The sequence below is a fragment of the Dendrobates tinctorius genome, unplaced genomic scaffold (genome assembly GCF_039654945.1).
Source record: "Dendrobates tinctorius isolate UK_male_01 unplaced genomic scaffold, ASM3965494v1 ptg000022l, whole genome shotgun sequence".
In the NCBI taxonomy this organism is placed as follows: Eukaryota; Metazoa; Chordata; class Amphibia; order Anura; family Dendrobatidae; genus Dendrobates; species Dendrobates tinctorius.
Window position 1 is genome coordinate 24,109,049 of NW_027361690.1, and position 21,474 is coordinate 24,130,522.

Here is a 21,474-nt window from a genome sequence, read left to right on the forward strand (position 1 = left end):
CCGTGCTCATTATTTTTAAAGGGTCATCATGTGACCCTTGCTGTTAATTTTTACAGGGTGTGCATGTTGCCCTCCTTCATAATTTTAACAGGAGGTGTACAAGTCCTACCTATACAATTCTCTTACATATACTGTATATTTGTGTACCCCCATGGGTAAATGTTTTTCAGCCCTTGCACTTAGTGCATAGGCTTTAACAGTCCAGGAATCCCACTCCTTAAAATTGTGAAAAAAATGCACAACCCCTGACAAGCATTTTGGAAAGAAGTCCTTTGTCAAGGACTGTGTGCTTCCCTTGGACTGAGGTCCAGATAATTCTATTACATGGGGATTTCATATATGCTTCTAAACCTACATTCACTCTCATTTGACACACACATTGCTGCATCAGTATGACTATCTCGTGATATTAATTGCCCAGACCACTTTTCTATTGTTGCACATGTGGTACACTACCCCTTCAGACTTATTTTTCCTTGAGCATCTTCTCTGCCATCACAATGTCAGCCCAGTAACATCCACCCTGTATACGTCACTGTGTTTATGGCAGTATTGATAGCACTCCATCATACTACCAGGGCTATATTTGTTTTACCGTACCATTGTTTTATGGCTATTTCTGTATTGTCACATTGACCTGTTTGGGTTTTTTTTCTCTTTCTAGGGTGTATTGTAGTCCCTCCTAATTTTTGGCAGTTTCTGCACTTAGTGCATAGGCTTTATGAGTCTAGGAGTCTCACTCCTCTTCCTCCTAATTTTTAGAGTCACTCCGTCAAAAATTAAACAGGATAGGTCTGACCGTGTCACACGCCACATGCCCAGATATGGTAGTAAACAGTAAAATTACATTTACCGGTGACTACCAGCTGTTATAGTTTTATTGCTCCCTCTACTGTGTCATTTACTTTAGTCATAGGTGATGGGGAAATACGGTGAGAGATGCACCGGCTTTTAAGGGGAGGAGACGCTTTTTTTCCCAATTTTTAATTTTGCTTTATATACAAGTCGTTATACAGGAAAAAATGTTTTCTGACATTTTTCCTGTAAAATCCATTTTATCTTCAGTTTTGTATGTTTTATTGTCAGTCTATAAAAGTGGAGTAATACTCTCCCAATATTGTTCCCAGTAACAACCTAGGAGTCAGAGATGCATTCAGGCGTCTTTCCGATGCTGCTCCCATTCCATTTGAGCGCTGTTTCCATCCATTTCAGCAATTTTCCTGCCTCACCAGCCCTCCTGTTAGCATCTTTTGGAAAAATCCTTGACTTCTATTATACTTGATACTCGAGTCGAGCCCGTCCGAGCGTTCGACCTGCTCAATTCGACTATCGAGCGCTCAAGCATTTAAGTGCTTAAAGGGAATCTGTCACCCCTTTTTTGAGATATCATATAATGATATCATTCAATTGTGTGTCACATAAGGATTCTCTTAGTACTTTTGCTTCCCCCTGACCCCGCACCTTTCATTCGTAAATACCTTTTTTATATCGGTTCAGATGTATGAAAATTGCCACGGTCTAGTCCGATGGGCGGGGCTTATTCGCCTGCTCCCCCCCCCTGTCTTGCTCTATGCATTTCTTCTTTCTTCTTCCTGCGTTCACGTATTGTTTCAGCGATTGCGCATTGCAAAGGCCTCCGGAGCTTGCGCAGTATGCTTTGCCAAACTGTGGGCAAAGTATATAATCGTTACTGCGCGTGCGCCGGTATTTTTCCCTGCGTCTATGACCCGGAAGTCTTCATATGCATACTGTCAAGATCCATGTTTGGATCTGTGGCAGATCCGGGCTCATATATAACCTTTTTTTTTTTCAAACCTCTGGCTTAATGTTAGTTTTTGCCCCCGGTGGCCGCCGGTGTTACTACAACCTTAGTTGCTCTGCTAATGGGTTTTTACCCCCTGTGGCCGCTGGGGTTACTACATGTTTAAATTAGCCAGCAGGTGTTACCTCCCCCTCCTTCCTATAAAAGGTTGTCAGGTGCTCTGGGTCACTGTTGGTGATATTGTTCATTGCTAACCAACCTTGGTGAAGACTGGACCTACCTGGTGGAGAGGGGGTTCAGCTTGTCTGGAGCAGTGGAGTTGCTGCTGAATGCTGATCAAATCCTTACTCTGTTGCCTCAGGAGCATTGGCAACAGAGAAAGCTAAGTTGTTTGTTTTTTCCCTGTTCGTTATTTTCCCTCGTGTTATATTAGTAGAGCGGTGGGACCAGTGTCCGCACTAGCCAGTTCCCTAGTAAGGGATAGGTGCAGGGCTAGTGAGGGACTGAGGTATCCTGGTCGGCGACAGGTTGAAAGAACCTGTATAGCGAATGTGAGGAGTGTTCAGGGACACAGTCACAGGAGAGTGCAGGAGGTGTCCACATCCCCGTTCCCTACTGTAGAGCCCACCGTTATAATTGTGTCCCCGGTGTCCCCTTGTTTGTCTTGTTGTTTTAGTTACCGACCGGCTGGTCGCTTCACACAGGGCAAGTCACTTCGTGAAACATACTTTACTCATGCTGCCATATTCTTTGTAGAAAGAAGAGGCTTTCTCCTTGAAACTTTGCAAACAAGGCATATTTGGTCACTGTTTTTCTAATTGTACGTCACGCTGTGGCCGTAAGAAAGCCGAGGGGAAGGGACCCTATACTGTCCTTTAATCTAGCGAAGTCGTAGTCTATCCCTAACCACAGAGTTACCCCTGATGGTGGGGAGGCCTGGGTTTCGTACCTTTCATGTGCTACTACACAGCTCCCACCCTCTCTCCCAGTAAGGAGTAAGGAAAGTGACAGGAGTAAAAGGGTAAATCAATAGGGGAAATCAAGGCACAATCAAACAGGTACACAGGATAAAATAAAAAAGGGAAAATGAGTGCACAGAAAAGAGGTAGAAAAGCAATACAAAAGAACACCAAAAGGGAAACGAAGAGGTATTCACATCAAACCACATGCAACAATCTCAACACGATTAGAACGAATCTCCAGTGAAGCCAGTGGAAAGCAACAACCTGACCCCTCCCTTCCCCCAATCTTGTGAACTTCAGATGACCGACTGTGTCTTTATACACACCAGCAGGGAAAACACAGACATGTGCAGATTCTCAGTTGAACCAAGTGCAGCTTGGCCCATGATTAACCCTTGCCTCCACAGATCTATGCACCTCTGTGCCAAATTCATGGCAGAAACTGGTGAGACCGTAGTTGTGACAGGCCGTGGTATCACCTGCAAGCTACAGTCATGGCTATTCAAGCATACAATGGCAAAGACAATGTAAACATAGAAAACAGTACAGCAGCACCCGCTGTGCGCCAAGGTAGATGTGAACATTGAATATAGGAATTTTGGGGTGTATGGTGCCAGCTGCTGGACCACACCAGACTGTACACCAGTGAGAGAGAATGTTTTGTATCAGGTGAAATGATACTGGAGACATTGGCATCCAAGAGAGGCATGCAAGACCACCCCAGAAGTGGCTCTCTACAGTGCCCACCTCACATTCTGCCCTCCCTGGTGGGTAGCAGTTACACTAGGGTATCACTTGTGCCCAGCCAGCTCAGAGGTGGGAACACTCCATAAAGCATAGCTCTGATCTGCCCCCTCACCACTTAGAGGGGATGATACATTCACCACCTCACCCATAAAGTAATTTCCTAGATACCCAGGGGTCACTCCTGGAGCCCTGATCCTTCCCAGGATTGTGGCAGGGCGCACATTAGGCATCATGCCCAGCACTACATGCTCTGCCATCTTACTGTATGAGAAAAGTTCCAGGCTGTGGACAATGAGGCTGGAAGTAGCGGGAAGAAAAAGTTGCAGCAAGGCCGGTGTGTGCCCAGGGCTGTGGGCAGTATGGCAGTGAGGGCACGGGCAGCCCCTGGGCTGCAGACCCTCGTTCGCAGGGATTCTTATACATACACCCCCTTTTCTCCCTCCCGTGCTCGTGTAGGGAAGGTGACCTGACGGACGGACTTATTAGTAAATAGAAAGGAGGGTTTGCACAATTTAGGCAGATAGCAGTTATGACAGTGGGAAACAGCTAGGAAAGTGTAAATGATGTGCAGTACCTTGGGTTGACCGCTAAATGGCAGGGAGGAGTGTAAGTTCAGGAATGGACAGCAGCTTAGGGCTTTAGAAACCGTTGGTCATGGGGGGCGGAGTTACAGGGAATCGGGAAAGTTATAAATTTGACAGGAGGGTTCCAGAAAGTTCCAGTCCCCAGGAGGTGCTCAAGAGACAAGGAGTCTGTGACAGTTGTGTGCTGTGAGGAGAGCCAAACCAGGGGACTGAGGAGAGAGGAAGTCAAGGGGGGTGGTCCTGACAGGGAGTACCGCAGTACAGACGAGGCCTTGGAGAAAAAAACATACCGTATTGAAGACGATAACTGACCATTAAAAGTGCTGATGGTGTACAGGCCTAAGGCGGCCACAGTGACTGCGCTGACAGGATCGTCATTAAGTAAAGAAGGGACGGTACGTGTATCTACGTCCCTGGTGAAAAAGTACGGTGTGCGTAGCGAGGCCTGGAAACGGAAGGCCGTGAAGGTATTATGGTGTACTGCTGAGGCCGTCAGTCGGTCGGTGAGGAATAAACTTGGATCTGTTGTACCCGAAACCTGTCTCCATCTTTTGTCTGTGACGTCTATGCGCGGTATACAGAGGGACCACCCCCCAGCCCGGCCCACGTCCCTACACTCGGAACCCCCCTCAGGTTTCTTGCACAGCCTCCCTCCCCCTTGCATCTGCTGCTGCCTCTCCTCCCGGGACCTCCAGGCTCAGCAGCCGGAGCTGGCCGCAACCTTTACCTAAGGACAGAGCCCTATTGATTGTGCCAGAGCCCGGCAAAAGGCTGGGAAGCAGCATGCCAGGTGGGCGGTGGAGGGCACAGGAGGAGGAGTGGGCGCTCCATTCACAACACTCACAGACTAGCTGAATAAAATTATGCAATCCATAGCCAGCACAGGACTGCTGCTCAACAACATGGCTGCCCTGCTCAGCCCACACACAGCACCTCTGTAACCCTAAACTAATGCACACAATGGGCAGCTTGCTGCAGAGCCAGACAGCCGGGCACTTACGTGAAGGCGGGCGCTTGGGCTGCTCCTGCTTCCTCCTGGGCATTGTGTCCCCTTACAGTGTCCAGGGCTTCTCCGCGTCCATCACATTCTCCTCCTCAGTGCACAAGAGACGAGAGGATGAGGAACAGCTCCTGCTGGATCCGGAGTCAGGGAGCTCGGTCCTCGCAGCTGGCTTGTCCTCGCAGCTGGCTTGTCCTCCCATTCACCTCTCTCCCCCAGCTGTAGTAAATATATTCCTCAATGGATGTGATCTATAGGTGTGTGGTGTGCACCACACAAAAAAAAACAAACTTGCTCAGGTGCCGCCGCCCCCCCTTTCTGGCGCCCTAGGCACATGCCCTCAAGTGCCTAGTGGCAAATACGGCCCTGTTTATTACTCTAATAAAACATGTATGTATTATGAGGCTTTTAAAAAAATACAAGAAGGGGAAGTATGCAATTAATTATAACTAGCTGAAGAGCCCGGCGCTGCCCGGGCATAGTAACTAACTGTGGTTAGTTATAGCAAATTATAATTATCCTCCATCCCATAATCCCGTGCCCATATACCCATCATACATATCCATGATCCCATAGGCCCGTGCCCATATACCCATCATACATATCCTCCATCCCATAGTCGAGTGCCCATATACCCATCATAAATCCTTCATCTCATAGTCCCATGCCCATACACCCATCATACATATCCTCCATCCCATAGTCCCGTGCCTATATACCCATCATACATATCCTCCATTCCATAGTCCCTTGCCCATAAGCCCATTAAACATATCCGCCATCCCATAGTCCCGTGCCCATATACCTGTCATACATATCCTCCATCCCATAGTCCCGTGCCCATATACCCATCATACATATCCGCCATCCCATAGTCCCATGCCCATATATCCATCATACATATCCTCCATCCCATAGTCCCGTGCCCATATACCCATCACACATCCTCCATCCCATAGTCCTGTGCCCATATACCCGTCATACATATCCTCCATCCCATAGTCCAGTGCCCATATACCCATCACACATCCTACATCCCATAGTCAACCATTATGACATCACAATGAGTGGCGGCAGGTCTTGCAACCTATGATGACATCAGCGTCGCCATGGCAACCATTGTGACATCATAATGAGGGGCGTGACTTCATATGCACACACTGCTTCCCCAGTATGCAAATAGGGGCATTATGACATCATAATGAGGGGCAGGGCTTGACGCACACACACTTTTCCCCCAGTATGTAGATGGGGCAAAATTGTTTCGGTGAATTGGAACACGCGGGGTTAAAATTTCGCCTCACAACATAGCTTAGGACGCTCTCGGGGTCCAGACGTGTGACTGTGCCAAATTTTGTGGCTGTAGCTGCGACTGTGTGGATGCCTATCCCGGACATACACACATACACACACACACACACACACACACATACATACATACACACATACATACACACTTTGAGCTTTATATATTAGATTGTGGTCTGAATCTCTTTAGTGTTCATTATCTATTCAAGTAAAGAAAAAAATAACTGGTTAATTTTACTATAATTCATGTTTTCATAACAAAAATGAAAACTTTCTGAATACATAATGAACAGTTTAAAAAAATGGTAATGCCTGTTTCACACACCAGATTTTAACGTCAGTCGAAATCCGCCAAAATAGCGGAAAACGGATCCGCAGGCGGACTGACAGCAACGGGTGTCACCGGAGTGGCGGATGGACGGATCCGGGGAAGGTTAGAATTTAATGGAACCCGCTCACAATTGCAGAGATGGCCGCGAGAAGATATCGGCGCGATCTTGCGGCATTGTAGAGATGGGCGCGAGAAGATATCGGCACGATCTCGTGGCATTGTAGAGATGGGTGCGAGAAGATATCAGCGCGATCTCGCGGCATTGTAGAGATGGGCGCGAGAAGATATCGGCGCGATGAGAGAGAGATTTTAGCGGCTCCCGGGATGGTAGTCAAGGGTTAAATTGCCTCCCGGAGTGAAAATAGCGGACCGTCACTGCAAAAAAACGTTGCAGGGTCCGTCTCATCTGCCCGGGAGCCGCTAAAATCTTGGCGGATCCGTACAATAATGGGTGTGACGGACGACCGTCAGTCAGGATCTGCCAATAATGTAAGTCTATGGGTGTAAAAAACGGATCCGCCCCTTTTTTGGCGGATCCGTTTTTTACAAAAATTGGCGGATCTTGACTGATGGGAAAAAACTGATGTGTGAAACAGGCCTAAATGTTATCTTACATTAGTCTAATGAGATTAGATTATTCATATTTCTTTTACCACACTTTGCTTGTGCGCAAGAGGTTTTGAAACATTTTTATCTCCAATCCTATAGACATGGAGGTGGGAACCGATTCTCTTTTTATTTATAACACTCTGTGGTGTCTAAATTTTTACCAATTAAGAAACAGGACTTCTGGGCCTTGTGAAGTCTAGGCTCTACTTGATGAAGGGATGTGATGGAGACAGGCGCTTCTGAATCAAGAGTCAAACGCCTCTTAATAAATCCAAAGCTTCTGACAAGTGTTGTGAGCCTTGCCGGTAATTCTGAGACTATTCTGTGACATATTGTATTTCATGATAGTGGTAAAATTTCTTCGATATGACTTGCGTTTATCTGTGAAAAAAAATGGAAATTGGGCAAAAAATTTTAAAAATTCAAGGTTCTCATTTTAATGTACAAAATAGTTAATAAATAACATTTGTCACACGTCTACATTACATCAGTACAATGTCTGAAGCATTTTTTTTGTTAGGATGTTATAAGGGTTAAAAGTTGACCAGCAATTTCTCATTTTTTCAGCAAAATTTACAAAACCATTTTATATGACAGAAAATACTTAAAAGTGGCAACATACTAAAAACTGCACCCCTCAAAGTGCTCAAAACCACATTCAAGAAGTTTATTAACCCTTCAGGTGCTCACAGGAATTTTTGGAATGTGGAAGGAAAAAATGAACATTTAACTTTTTTACTAAAATTTTACCTTAGCCCCCCATTCTGTTTATTTTCACAAAGGTAAAAGGAAAAACGGACCCCCAAATTTGCTGCGCAATATCACCTGAACATGCCGATACTCCATATGTGGGGAAATACCACTGTTTGGGCATGGTAGGTCTCAGAAGGGAAGGAGTGCATTTGACTTTTTGATTGCAAAATTTGCTGGAATAATTAGGGAAGCCATTTTGCGTTTAAGAACCCCTGATGTGCCTAAACAGTGGAAACCCCCCACAAGTGACACCACTTTGGACTGTATACACCTTAGGAAACTTATCTAGATGTGTGATGAGCACATTCAAGCCCCATGTGCTTCTCAAAAGTTTATAACATTGAGCCGTGAAAATAAAAAAAGAACACATTTTTCCCACAAAAATGTTTTTTTAGCTCCAAATTTAGCATTTTTACAAGGGTAACAGGGGAAATTGCACCATACAATTTGTTGTGCAATTTATTCTTAGTACACTGATATGATATCCCATATGTGGGAAGAAAACTACTGTTTGGGTGAATGGCAAGGTTCAGAAGGGAAGGAGTGCCACTTGACTTTTGGAATGCAAAATTTGCTAGAATAATTAGCGGACACCATGTCATGTTTGGAGAGCCCTGATGTGCCTAAAGAGTGAAAACCCCACAAGTGGCACCATTTTGGAAACTATACATCTCAGGGAACTGATCTAGATGTGTGGTGAGCACATTGAACCCCCTGGTGCTTCTCAGAAGGTTGTAACATTGAGCCATGGAAATTAAAAAAAAAATTACATTTTTACCTGAAAATAGATTGAATTTGTTATTCAATTTCTCCTGAGTACGGCGATACTCAATATGTGCAGGAAAACTACTGTTTCGGCGCACAGCAGGGCTTGCAAGGGAGGTAGCACAATTTGACATTTTAAAAGCAAAACTTACTGGAAAACTTAGCAGACGCCTTGTTGTGTTTGGAGAGCCCCAGATGTACCTAAACAGTGGAAACCCTCCAAAAGTTACACCATTTTGAAAATTACGCTCCTCAGGGAACTTATCTAGATGTGTGCTGAGCACCTTTAACACCCAGGAGCTTCATAGAAGTTTATAACGTGGAGCTGTCAAAATAAAAAAATCTGATATTTCCCGCAAAAAATTTCATTTAGTCACAGTTTTTTTTATCTTCACAAGAGTAAAAAGAGAAAATGGAACCCAAATTTTTGTCATGCAATTTCTCCTGAGTACACAGATATACCATATATGGTGATAAACTACTGTTTGGATGCATGGCAGGGCTCAGAAAGCAAGGAGTGATGTATCAAGTGCATATGCATTCAGCCCTTTTGCTATGAAGCCCCTAAAATTTTCTGGTGAAAGCAATTACCTTCATAAGTCACATGCTTAATGAAAGGAAGTTCACCTGCATGCAATCTAAGTGTCTCCTGGACTGTCATTATATACACTTTACCTTTTCTGAAAGGACACAGAAGCTGCAACACCATTAAGCAAGCGGCACCATTAACCAAACACCACCATGAAGACCAAGGAGATCTCCAAACAAGTTAGAGACAAAGTACAAGTCAGAGTTGGGTTATTAAAAGTATCTCAATCTTTGATGATCTCCAGAGCATCATCAAATCCATTATCATCAAATGGAAAGAACATGGTACCACAATAAACCTGCCAAGAGAAGAAACCACCTAACTTGAAGGAGCTGGAGCAGGTTTGCCCTGAAGAATGGGCAAAAATACAAGTGGCAAGATGTGGAAAGCGGATAGAGACTTATCCAAAGAGACTTGCAGCTGTAATTACCGCAAAAGGAGGATTGACAAAGTACTGGCTTTAGGGGAGAAGGAGAATAGTTATGAACACTGAAGTTTTCGGTTATTTTGTTCTATTTGTTGTTTGCATCACAATGAAAAGAAAACCACCTGTTCACAATTGTAGGCATGTTCTTTACATAAACTGATTGCAAGCCCTCAAAAAAAAACAGTGAAATTCCAGGTTGTGAGGTAACAAAACATAAAAAATGCCAACACTTTCAAAAGCCACTGTATCTCTCATGAAAACTAAAGGATCGGCCATTTGAATTCCAATGACTTGAATCCTCTCTTCCCAATGTTATCTATCGGGCAAGATTCAACAGGTAACAAAACTAATCAGCTGGTCAGACTTAAATTGCAAAATCAATGGGTTCTAATGACTTTCATCTAGCATGAGGGCCTTAAAACTGACACTAAATAATAGTTTTATTAAATTCTCGTCTTAGCGTTAACCAATTGCATGGTAAGAGGAGAAGGCGCCCATGTAAATATAGATTACCATATTTTGCGGTTTATAAGACGCACCGGATTATAAGACGCACCCCAAATTTTGAGGAGAAAAATAGGAGAAAAAACTTTTTTTAATAAAATGATGGTGCTTCTTACAATCCACACATCTTATTGCTTTCCGGGGGTGGTGGCTGCGGTGAAGTTGGGTCCCAGAGTCGCTGCTGCGGACCCCAGACTGGGAGAAAGGGGTGTTTGGATGTGCAATGCTGCGGGTGTTTGGTGGTGCGGGAGCTCCGCCAACATTTTGTGAAAGCCCAGAGCCCCCGTACTTCCATGGTTTACTTTATGGTGGACTCTAGGAAAATGGTCACCAGGGGCGGCGCATGCGCAGCCATTTTCCTGTAGTCCACCTCACTATAAACCATCGAAGTGCGGAGGTCATGGGCATTCAAAAAATGTCAGCGGAGCCCCTGCACCACCGAACACTCACAGTGTTGCACCTCCAAACACCCTCTCATCCCAGCCTGCGGCCTGCAGCAAGGCGCCATTCTTGCCACCTCCAGCAGCAACCCTGGGACCCTGCTAACTGTCATGATCCATGCTGGATCATGTCAGATAAAAACACAAGTAACCTTTTTTTTCTTTGAGCTGTTTGCTCAAGGTTGGTTTTGCCCCCAGTGGCCATTAAGGGTTATTACACAGTGGTGTCTTTTTCCTAGTTTTGCCCCCGGTGGCCATTAGGGTCATTGCACTTTTGTAGTTTCAGTTTAGTTTGCCCCCAGTGGTGGTTAGTGTCATTGCACATGATAATTAAGCAGGTGTTATTCCTCTGGCTTAACTATAAAGGTGTGTCATGTGCTCTCACTGATTGTTGGTGATAGTATTCATTTCCAACCATCCTTGGTGGAGGAAGGAGCTAGTGAGAGAGTTCCTTGCAGCTCTGACAAGGCCTGGTGAAGTTGCAGCGATTCTGGAGGAAAGCTGCATTCTGGTGGTGGACTCTGTTGCTGGGAGCAAGAGCAACAGGGCAGAGCTAAGTGGTGTTCCCTGTATTGTCACTTTCCCTTATGTGTGTTTCAGTGCAGTGGTGGGATTAGTTTCTGCATCATCCATTACACTAGTAAGGGATAGGTGCAGGGTGAGCTAGGGTTCTTAAGTTCCTGAACGGCGCGGAAACGGCCTAGGGATCGTTAGGAGTGCAGAGACTCTGAATCAGGGGAGTGCAGGAGGTCTCCACATCCCCGCTCCCTATCGCAGGGCCCTCCATTGTTATTGTGTTCCTGGTGTTTTCCCTTATTATTTAAATTCGCCCTGCTGGAGGCGGTGTATCCGGTGTCACGTGCAATTCTGAAATTCGCCTGCTGGAGGCGGTGTATCCGGCTGCACGTCTTATTGTTTAAATTCGCCCTACTGGAGGTGGTGTATCCAGGGTCGCGTGTGTGATAGAAATTCGCCCTGCTGGAGGCGGTGTGTCCAGTCACACGTCGATCGTGACACTAACGGTGGCCGGTCAGGTATATTCCAATTATAAGACCCACTCCCATTTTCCCCCCAAATTTGAGGGGAAAAAAGTGCGGCTTATAATCAAAAATACGGTAATCGCCCTGAGGCAATGACAACCATGCACATTCAATGAATATAGTGAAGAACTTTTAAGGCTGAGAAATTTGGTCCACATTTTTGTCACAAATACAATAGTGCTTGTTATGTGAAATAAGCAAAGATTTTTCCCTATAAACACTTGACAGGAATTTTGCGTTATACAATGAGATATAGAGTGAGTTGATGTTACATGCATGCCACTAGGTTCAGATAGAGGTGGGACAGGTCTCATGAATTCTTTGGAACTCTGCGGGAACAGTTATTCAAGGTGACCTTGCACTGCAGCTTCCTCAGGCACAAGATGGATCCACTTTCTCACAAAGACACAATTGATAGAGTCCTCATGAACATTGTAGTTTAATATCACAGCACATCCAGTACAATTCAAGTCTCTTGCACAGGCTTCATAAACATTACAACTGCTTCTTAAAGGCACATTGACTAACAGTCTCTTTTGATAACACAGTTTAGCACAGATCAAGACTTTTTACAAAGGCACAGTAGTACACAACAATCCTTCTAGCACAGTGAGATGGAGGAGGAGGGTTTGCTGAGGGAGATGATCCCTGTGACATAATTCCTTCCAGTCCTTATCTTCCTGCTCCTGATAGACTTTCTCAACTAGCTTGCCTGAACTTTTGTGAGAGACAGATCACACGCAACACATCCTTTGGCTGCTGCCAGAATAGAAAACAAGATCCCCACAATCCCCCTGGGGACTAGACTAACCCCTCTAGTGTCTGGATGCTTTTGAAGCAAAAGCACTCAGCACTACTTTTGCATGTCACATTGACAAAAGACAAACAACTGTACACAAACTTTTATTTGAGTCCTATTCAACAAGCAGTAGTCACAAAGCAGCCAAGCTTCAAAGTAGTCATTTTCTTATGTAAATTGCATGCCTGTTATGTAGCGTTTCAATGAAAACTTTGCACTTTAACAATTGACATTTTAGTACTTACTTGCCTCCTTTTACCTGTTTCAGACGGAGAATGCAAGTAAAGACACCGTACTACATCTTATCCAGGATGTTAAGAAGGTATCCAGCTATTGTATAATGTGCAAAAACTATGCAAGGTCATTTATAAAATGTCTCATTTAGAGAGTGTAAGAATTTAAGAATATAACAATTTCTAGCACTGTTAAAAAAAAACCCTTTATAAATGCTTATCTGTGCTTTCCAGCATTTTTTGTTTGGGTAGAAGAGTGGTAAACCACATTACGGGGCCTAAAATATGGCCCTGGACTCCTTAAGGGGGTTGTCCACTACTAGGACCACCTTCTCATTCCCCATGCTTGGTCCTGATGAAATAAAAAAGCCTATACTCACCAGAGCTCTCGTGAGGTTTCATGACATGTGATGTCCGGTGCCTAATCAGCACTGGCATCACTGTCCCTGTCTTCAGAAAAATTTGAACACAAAGAGCAAGTCCGGGCTGCAGCTGATCGCTGACTTCCTCTTCATGTTCAATTAGACAGAAGGCGGAGACAGTGAGGCTAGCACTGATTGGGTGTTGGGGTCACATGTCATGACAACCGCACAATGGCCCCGAGACTGCGAGTGCTGACACCACAGGAACGGTGCCGCCATGGGAGATGAGAATAGGTTTTTTTTATTTTATCGAGGTCAAGCGTGGGGAATGAGAAAGGGTTGTCCTAGTAGTGGACAACCTATTTAAGTGTGCTATATATCTGATTTAGCCAGCTTATACAGGGAGTGAGTGAGCACACGCAGTATATGGCAAGTATACACAACTAAAAGGTGGATCTCTTGGATTTTGGTCTCAGGTCACAAGAGACACATGACTTTACTTCCTCTTGACTCCCTTGTAAGTCATGTGTAACGTTAGATTCGCATGTGACTTGTCTGGCTATTTCCTGTCATTTGTTATCAACGCCTAAACACTTTGCCATTTATGCTCCTCGATGCCTTATCTCCTTCTAGCTACATAGTAACATAGTAACATAGTAACATAGTTATTAAGGTTGAAGGGAGACTTTAAGTCCATCTAGTTCAACCCATATCCTATCCTAACTTGCCCTAACATGACACTGTGAATTACCTCCTGCACAAGAGAAAAGTGTTGTCTTCTGCTTCTGCTGAGTTTTAGTGCCAAAAACTATGAAGTTGCTGTCAGACAACTTTTCTCTGATCAGGCAGGGCTCTTAGTGTAAAGGTGCATTCTGGCCTGAGCATTAATATGGAGAATACAATGAAATCTATAGTTTGCTTTCTCCAGGGTCTAGCCACACAGTATACATATCGGTTACACATGTAATCCCACCTGAGCATTACTAGAGAATTTTTTGAGAACCTGGTATAAGCAAGTATTGTATGTTCACCTAGTAACTTGGTGGCTGCAGAAGTTTAACAATTTGTTGGCTGCCACCCACCAGCTACAGACAATAGGCCTCTATTTAAATACCCTGTGTTTGGATATGGGCTCTCCTACCATCTACTGACTCAATTTTTATGCTTAATCAGATTTATTCAGTTAAAAAACACAAAAACATATGAAAGTAATCTTAAAGGGAGCCTGTCACATGAAAAAAAGCTATTAACCTGCAGATATTGGATTAATCTGCAGGTTAATAATGGTCTGAGACCCCCGCTGATAGGAGGAAATAGGAGTCACTGTTCTGTGCAGAGAGTGGCGGATGGAACCGTGATCCCTGCCCTGACACTCACTCTGCATTGGAGCCGGCTGTCAGTCAGTGCTGGGGGCACTGTTTTAGCTGCCAATCTCTATACGCTGAGCCGTGACTGAAACCGTGCCAGGCGCCACTCCCGTGACAGAATACCGAATGCTGTTAGGAGGAATAAAGTTAACTAATGACGGGTCCTGGACAGATTCGGAGCACTATTAACCTGCAGGTTAACTACATAAATGCAGGTTAATAGCGTTTTTTCACATGACAGGTTCTCTTTAAGTAGTTTTGAAAGTAATCCCTGCAACACAAAAAACAGACAATAAGCTGGAAGGCTACTGTCATGATGCTGTAGCAATATTTCCCGGGGCCAGGGCCGGTTTTAGGCAAAGTGGGGCCCTAGGCAAAGTTTAAAATGGGCCCCCAAATGCTAGCATATTGCATCATCACACAGAAGCATTTCGATTGTATTTACATGCGCTGAGTGTAATCGACAATATTGAAGTCGTTCAACACTTGTTTCCCCGCCTCTTTCCACCGTCTGAGAAAGAATGATGGGGACACTAATCACTAATGGATCACTAACAGATCACCATACAGTATCATGTTATCAGCAGCACATCTACAGTTTACACCCCATAGTCCTCCATATAATATAATGTGCCCCATAGTCCTCCATATAGTATAATATACTCCTCATAGTCCTCCATATAGTATGATACACTCCTCATAGCCCTCCATATATTCAAATACACTGCTCAGTCCTCCATATAGTATAATACACTCCTCATAGTGCTCCATATAGTATAATACGCCACCAGTCATCCATGTAGTACAATTCACTTCCCTTAGTATAATGCACCCCATAGTTCTTCATATAGTATAATGTATTCCCCATAGCCTATGATACAGTATAATGCAGCCCACATATAGTATAATGCAGCCACCCCATAGAGCATAATGCAGCCACCCCACAGAGTATAATGCAGCCATCACAGAGTATAATGCAGCCACCACAGAGGATAATGCAGCCCCGCCATACAATATAATGTAACCCCCCATAGAATATAATGCAGCCCCCTCTTATAGTATAATGCAGCCCTTCCATAGAATATATGGCAGCCCCCTCAGAGTATAATGCAGCCCCCCATAGAATATAATGCAGCACCTTATATAGTATAATGTAGCCCCTCCATAGAATACAATGTAGCCTTCCTCATATAGTTTAATGCAGCCCCAATAGAATATAATGTAGCCCCCTCATAAAGTATGATGAAGCCCCATACAATATATTCTAGCCCCACATAGAATACAATGTAGCCCCCTCATAGAGTATGATGCAATCACCCCCATAGAATATAATAAATATAATACAGCCCCCCATAGAATATAATGTAGCCCCAAATAGAATATAATACAGCCCACCTCCCCATAGATTAAAATGTAGCCCCCCATATTATATAACACAGTCTCCCATATAGAATAATGTATAATGTACCCCCCATGGTATATAACACAACCACATAGTAAATAACACAGCCCCACATGGTATATAGTACAGCACCACATGGTATATAGCACAGACCATATGGTATACAGAACAGCCCCACATGGTATATAGCACAGCCCCACATGGTATATAGCACAGCCCCACATGGTATATAGCACAGCCCCACATGGTATATAGCATAGTCCCACATGGTATATAGCACAGCACCACATGGTATATAGCACAGCACCACATATCATATAGCACCCCTCGTGCATGGCCCCCAGTCCAGTACTCACTGTTACATTAAAAAAACACACTCCTCACCTCTCCTCATGCCCACGCTGCTCCCGGCTGTCTCCTGGCTCAGCCTGCACTGCCTGGTACAAAGTGAGTGCGCAATGATGTCATCGCGCACCCACAGTGTCAGAGGCAGAGCGGGGCATGATGGGAGAAGGAGTGTCAGCTGACGCTCTCTCCTTCATCATTGCTTTGAACTGTACCAGCATCTATGACACCAGTATAGTTCAATGCGGTGGTGGGGAAGTCGGCGCTGGCAGCAGGCGGGCCCCCCTGCCTCACGGGCCCCATAGCGGCTGTGTGATGGGCTGCTAGCTGAGGGCCCCTGGGGGAGCAGGGGCAATAGGCAGCTGCCTGGTCTGCCTGCCCCTAATGCCAGCCCTGCCCGGGGCAATAGGTTCCTTCCTTGTCCCTCAAGCTAGAAGGACCCTAGGCTATCCCTGTACCAAAGATTATCCCTGAAGGTGGAGAAGCTGGGGTCTCATACCTTGCTATACTCCTATATGCATACTCATCTGTTTCCTATCCCACCCAGGGATGTATGGATGCAAATAGGATAACACAAACCTCACAGACAGGGGAAACATACAGGGATAAAAGTAAACTACAATCATAAAAATACACTCATCAAACAACCGAGTGGAAATGAAGAGAACAGTAGGAGGGGTAAACCAAATGGGAGAGGATTAGGATAAATGCACAATGCTAAATCCACGCAGATATCTCCTGTAGACTACACCATCCGACTGCTAATAAATCAGAACTCTCCTTCACTACCAAACCAGAAAGTTGTAACTATCACCAGTAGTGTTGAGCATTCCGATACCGCAAGTATCGGGTATCGGCCGATACTTGCTGTATCGGAATTCCGATACCGACTTCCGATATTTTTTCAATATCGGAATTCGGCATCGGAATCGGAAGTTCAGTTGATTGACGGCCTGACGTCATCATGATGCGCGGTGTGTGCGCATCATGATGCGCCGTCATTTCGGGCCTTCCGGGGGTCTCTGCCGGCCTGCCGGGGGGCTGTGCCGGCCTGCCGGGGGGCTGTGTGGACTGCCCGGGGTCTCTGCCGGCCTGCCGGGGGGCTGTGCCGGCCTGCCGGTGGTCTGTGCACCCTGTGGGGGTCTGTACCGGCCTGCCGGGGGGCTGTGCCGGCCTGCCGGGGGGCTGTGCTGATGTCCGGGGGTCTGTGCAAGCATCGTCCGATGGGACTACAAGTCCCATCGGGCGATGCCTGCTACCATGACAGTGATTGACACATTAGCCAATGATGGGACAGTAGTAGTCCCATCATCCGGCTAATGTGTTAAATGTTAAAAAAAAAAAAAAAAAAAAAAAAAATACTACATACATACTACATGCATGCTACATACATACTACATGCTACATACATACTACATATATACTACATACATGCTACATACATGCTACATACATGCTACATACATACTACATGCATGCTACATACATACTACATATATACTACATACATACTACATACATGCTACATACATACTGCATGCTACATACATACTACATACATACTACATACATACTACATGCATGCTACATACATACTACATATATACTACATGCATGCTACATACATACTACATGCTACATACATACTACATATATACTACATACATACTACATACATGCTACATACATACTGCATGCTACATACATACTACATGCATGCTACATACATACTACATGCATGCTACATACATACTACATGCATGCTACATGCATGCTACATACATACTACATGCTACATACATACCACATACATACTACATACATACTACATACTACATATATACTACATGCATGCTACATACATACTACATGCTACATACATACCACATACATACTACATACATACTACATACTACATATATACTACATGCATGCTACATACATACTACATGCTACATACATACCACATACATACTACATACATGCTACATATATACTACATGCATGCTACATACATACTACATATATACTACATGCATGCTACATACATACTGCATGCTACATGCATGCTACATACATACTACATACATACTACATGCTACATACATACCACATATATACTACATACATACAATACATTCATACAATACATACATAGACATACAGTACATATAACATAGAGTAACATACTTACCAATACTTGTCACATTGTTCCCCGAAGCCATTGTCTTTCCGGAATAAATATTAACATAACAAACCACAAAAATACTCACCCACGATCCGAAGCAGTCCACGAGTGTGTCCCACGACGATCTTGGGTAGAGAACTGCAGCATCAGATGATGCTGCCGTTCTCTACGGGCTGCAGGAATCCAATGACGGAAGGTAGGTATCCTTCCGCACTGTATTCCTCCGCCACTTAAAAAAAAAAAAAGTCCCTAGTCTCACTTTATGCCATTGCTGTGTGGGAATTTCCCACACAGCAATGGCATAAAGTGAGACTAGGGACTTTTTTTTTTTTTAAGTGGCGGAGGAATACAGTGCGGAAGGATACCTACCTTCCGTCATTGGATTCCTGCAGCCCGTAGAGAACGGCAGCATCATCTGATGCTGCAGTTCTCTACCCAAGATCGTCGTGGGACACACTCGTGGACTGCTTCGGATCGTGGGTGAGTATTTTTGTGGTTTGTTATGTTAATATTTATTCCGGAAAGACAATGGCTTCGGGGAACAATGTGACAAGTATTGGTAAGTATGTTACTCTATGTTATATGTACTGTATGTCTATGTATGTATTGTATGAATGTATTGTATGTATGTAGTATATATGTGGTATGTATGTAGCATGTAGTATGTATGTAGTATGTATGTAGCATGCATGTAGTATATATGTAGTATGTATGTAGCATGTAGTATGTATGTAGTATGTATGTAGCATGCATGTAGCATGCAGTATGTATGTAGCATGCATGTAGTATATATGTAGTATGTATGTAGCATGTAGTATGTAGCATGCATGTAGTATATATGTAATATGTAGCATGTAGTATGTATGTAGCATGCATGTAGTATATATGTGTTATGTATGTAGCATGTAGCATGCATGTAGCATGCATGTAGTATATATGTAGTATGTATGTAGCATGTAGTATGTAGCATGCATGTAGTATATATGTAGTATGTAGCATGTAGTATGTATGTAGCATGCATGTAGTATATATGTGTTATGTATGTAGCATGTAGCATGCATGTAGCATGCATGTAGTATGTATGTAGTATATATGTGGTATGTATGTAGCATGCAGTATGTATGTTGCATGCATGTAGTATATATGTAGTATGTATGTTGCATGTAGTATGAATGTAGCATGTATGTAGTATATATGTAGTATGTATGTAGCATGCAGTATGTATGTTGCATGCATGTAGTATATATGTAGTATGTATGTTGCATGTAGTATGAATGTAGCATGTATGTAGTATGTATGTAGCATGTAATTTTTTTTTTTTTTTTTTTACATTTAACACATTAGCCGGATGATGGGACTACTACTGTCCCATCATTGGCTAATGTGTCAATCACTGTCATGGTAGCAGGCATCGCCCGATGGGACTTGTAGTCCCATCGGACGATGCCTGCACAGACCCCCGGAGCCTGCACAGACCACCGGCAGGCCGGCACAGCCCCCCGGCAGGCCGGCACAGCCCCCCGGAGCCTGCACAGCCCCCCGGCAGGCCGGCACAGCCCCCCGGCAGGCCGGCACAGCCCCCCGGAGCCTGCACAGACCACCGGCAGGCCGGCACAGACCACCGGAGCCTGCACAGACCCCCTGGCAGGCCGGCACAGCCCCCCGAAAGGCCCGTACAGACCCCAGAGAGGCTGTACAAGGGCAGGAAAGGGTTTTTCTTATTCCGATACCGGAAGTCCCATAGACTTGAATGGGACTTCCGGTATCGGAATCGGCGATACCGATACTTTTTTTAAAGATCGGCCGATACCATCCGATACGATACTTTGAAGTATCGGACGGTATCGCTCAACTCTAATCACCAGCAATTCCCTAGTGCAAGAGGAGAGCGTACATACCCTGTTGAGCAAAAGGGTAAAAATGTTTTGAACTTTTGACTTTCAGGCTCCATAACTCACCATCCACTACTGCTTCGAACGTGAGACTACCATCATTTTATAGACAATCATCTTGTCTATCTCATACATACATTTGACTTGCAACTATTTAGCATAAAATTAGTTATGCGGATTCATGTTATGTCACTGCATTGTTACTGTTTTGCGCCTAAAAATCTGAATTTTAATTTTTATTATTTTGTTAGTGTTTTGTAAATCTACCTTTGTTTTTCTACACTGCCTGAATCCTTCTGGGTATGCTCTCTACAGATTCAAATTCTTGACCGAAATTTGATCCTAGATCTCTTCTACTCGTTCTCAAAGTTGGTGCATATATGGTCGACTCACTTTGGTATGTATACAGCTTTATCTTCAATTCTACCTTCAAGTGTTTGATTGGTACCTCTGCTTCATTGTCATTGAACCATTACTTCACCAATCTTTACGTATGCTTCTGGTCGTTGACCTGCTGGAACACTATGTCATCCTTTTCATACCCATAGTACTTGAGTGCATGAAGTAATTCGTCTTGTATGATACTCACATATAGCTCAACACTGAAACCACCATCGACCCTGATCAAGTATCCAATGTCTTTGACCGTGAAACAACCCCATATCATCAACCCATATTTCTTCACCGAACTTGACAGATCATTCAATTTCTCAATCCGTTAGCCTCTTTTTCCTTTGATTCTTCCATTTGCAACCATCAGAGCCTGGTCTATTGACTTACGTCTCATCGCTCCAAATCACTCATTTTCAATCTTCTAGTGTACACTTTTTGTACTTTTTTGCAAACTCGAGCCAACACTTCTTATGACAATATTGAAGTCAAGGCTTTTTCATTTTTTTTCTGGCCACCATTCCAGACATGTGTAATGTTTGTCTCACAGTGCTTGCATGGACGTCTGTGATCCCACTATTATGAGGCATATGAGCCACATCCACTGGCGTATTTGTCGCGCCAGAACCGATAGACCTTGTGATCTGCCTGGATGTTCACCTCTTGACTTTTGAA

General features: G+C 44.2%; 1 protein-coding gene across 1 annotated transcript in view; it reads left to right on the forward strand.

Moving 5' to 3' along the window:
- Positions 1 to 21,474, forward strand: part of LOC141084018 (transient receptor potential cation channel subfamily M member 7-like) — a 311,613-nt gene that overhangs the window by 127,727 nt on the left and 162,412 nt on the right. The window contains 1 exon segment of the mRNA XM_073568395.1: positions 12,889 to 12,942. Within this exon segment, the coding sequence (XP_073424496.1) occupies positions 12,889 to 12,942 (54 nt within the window).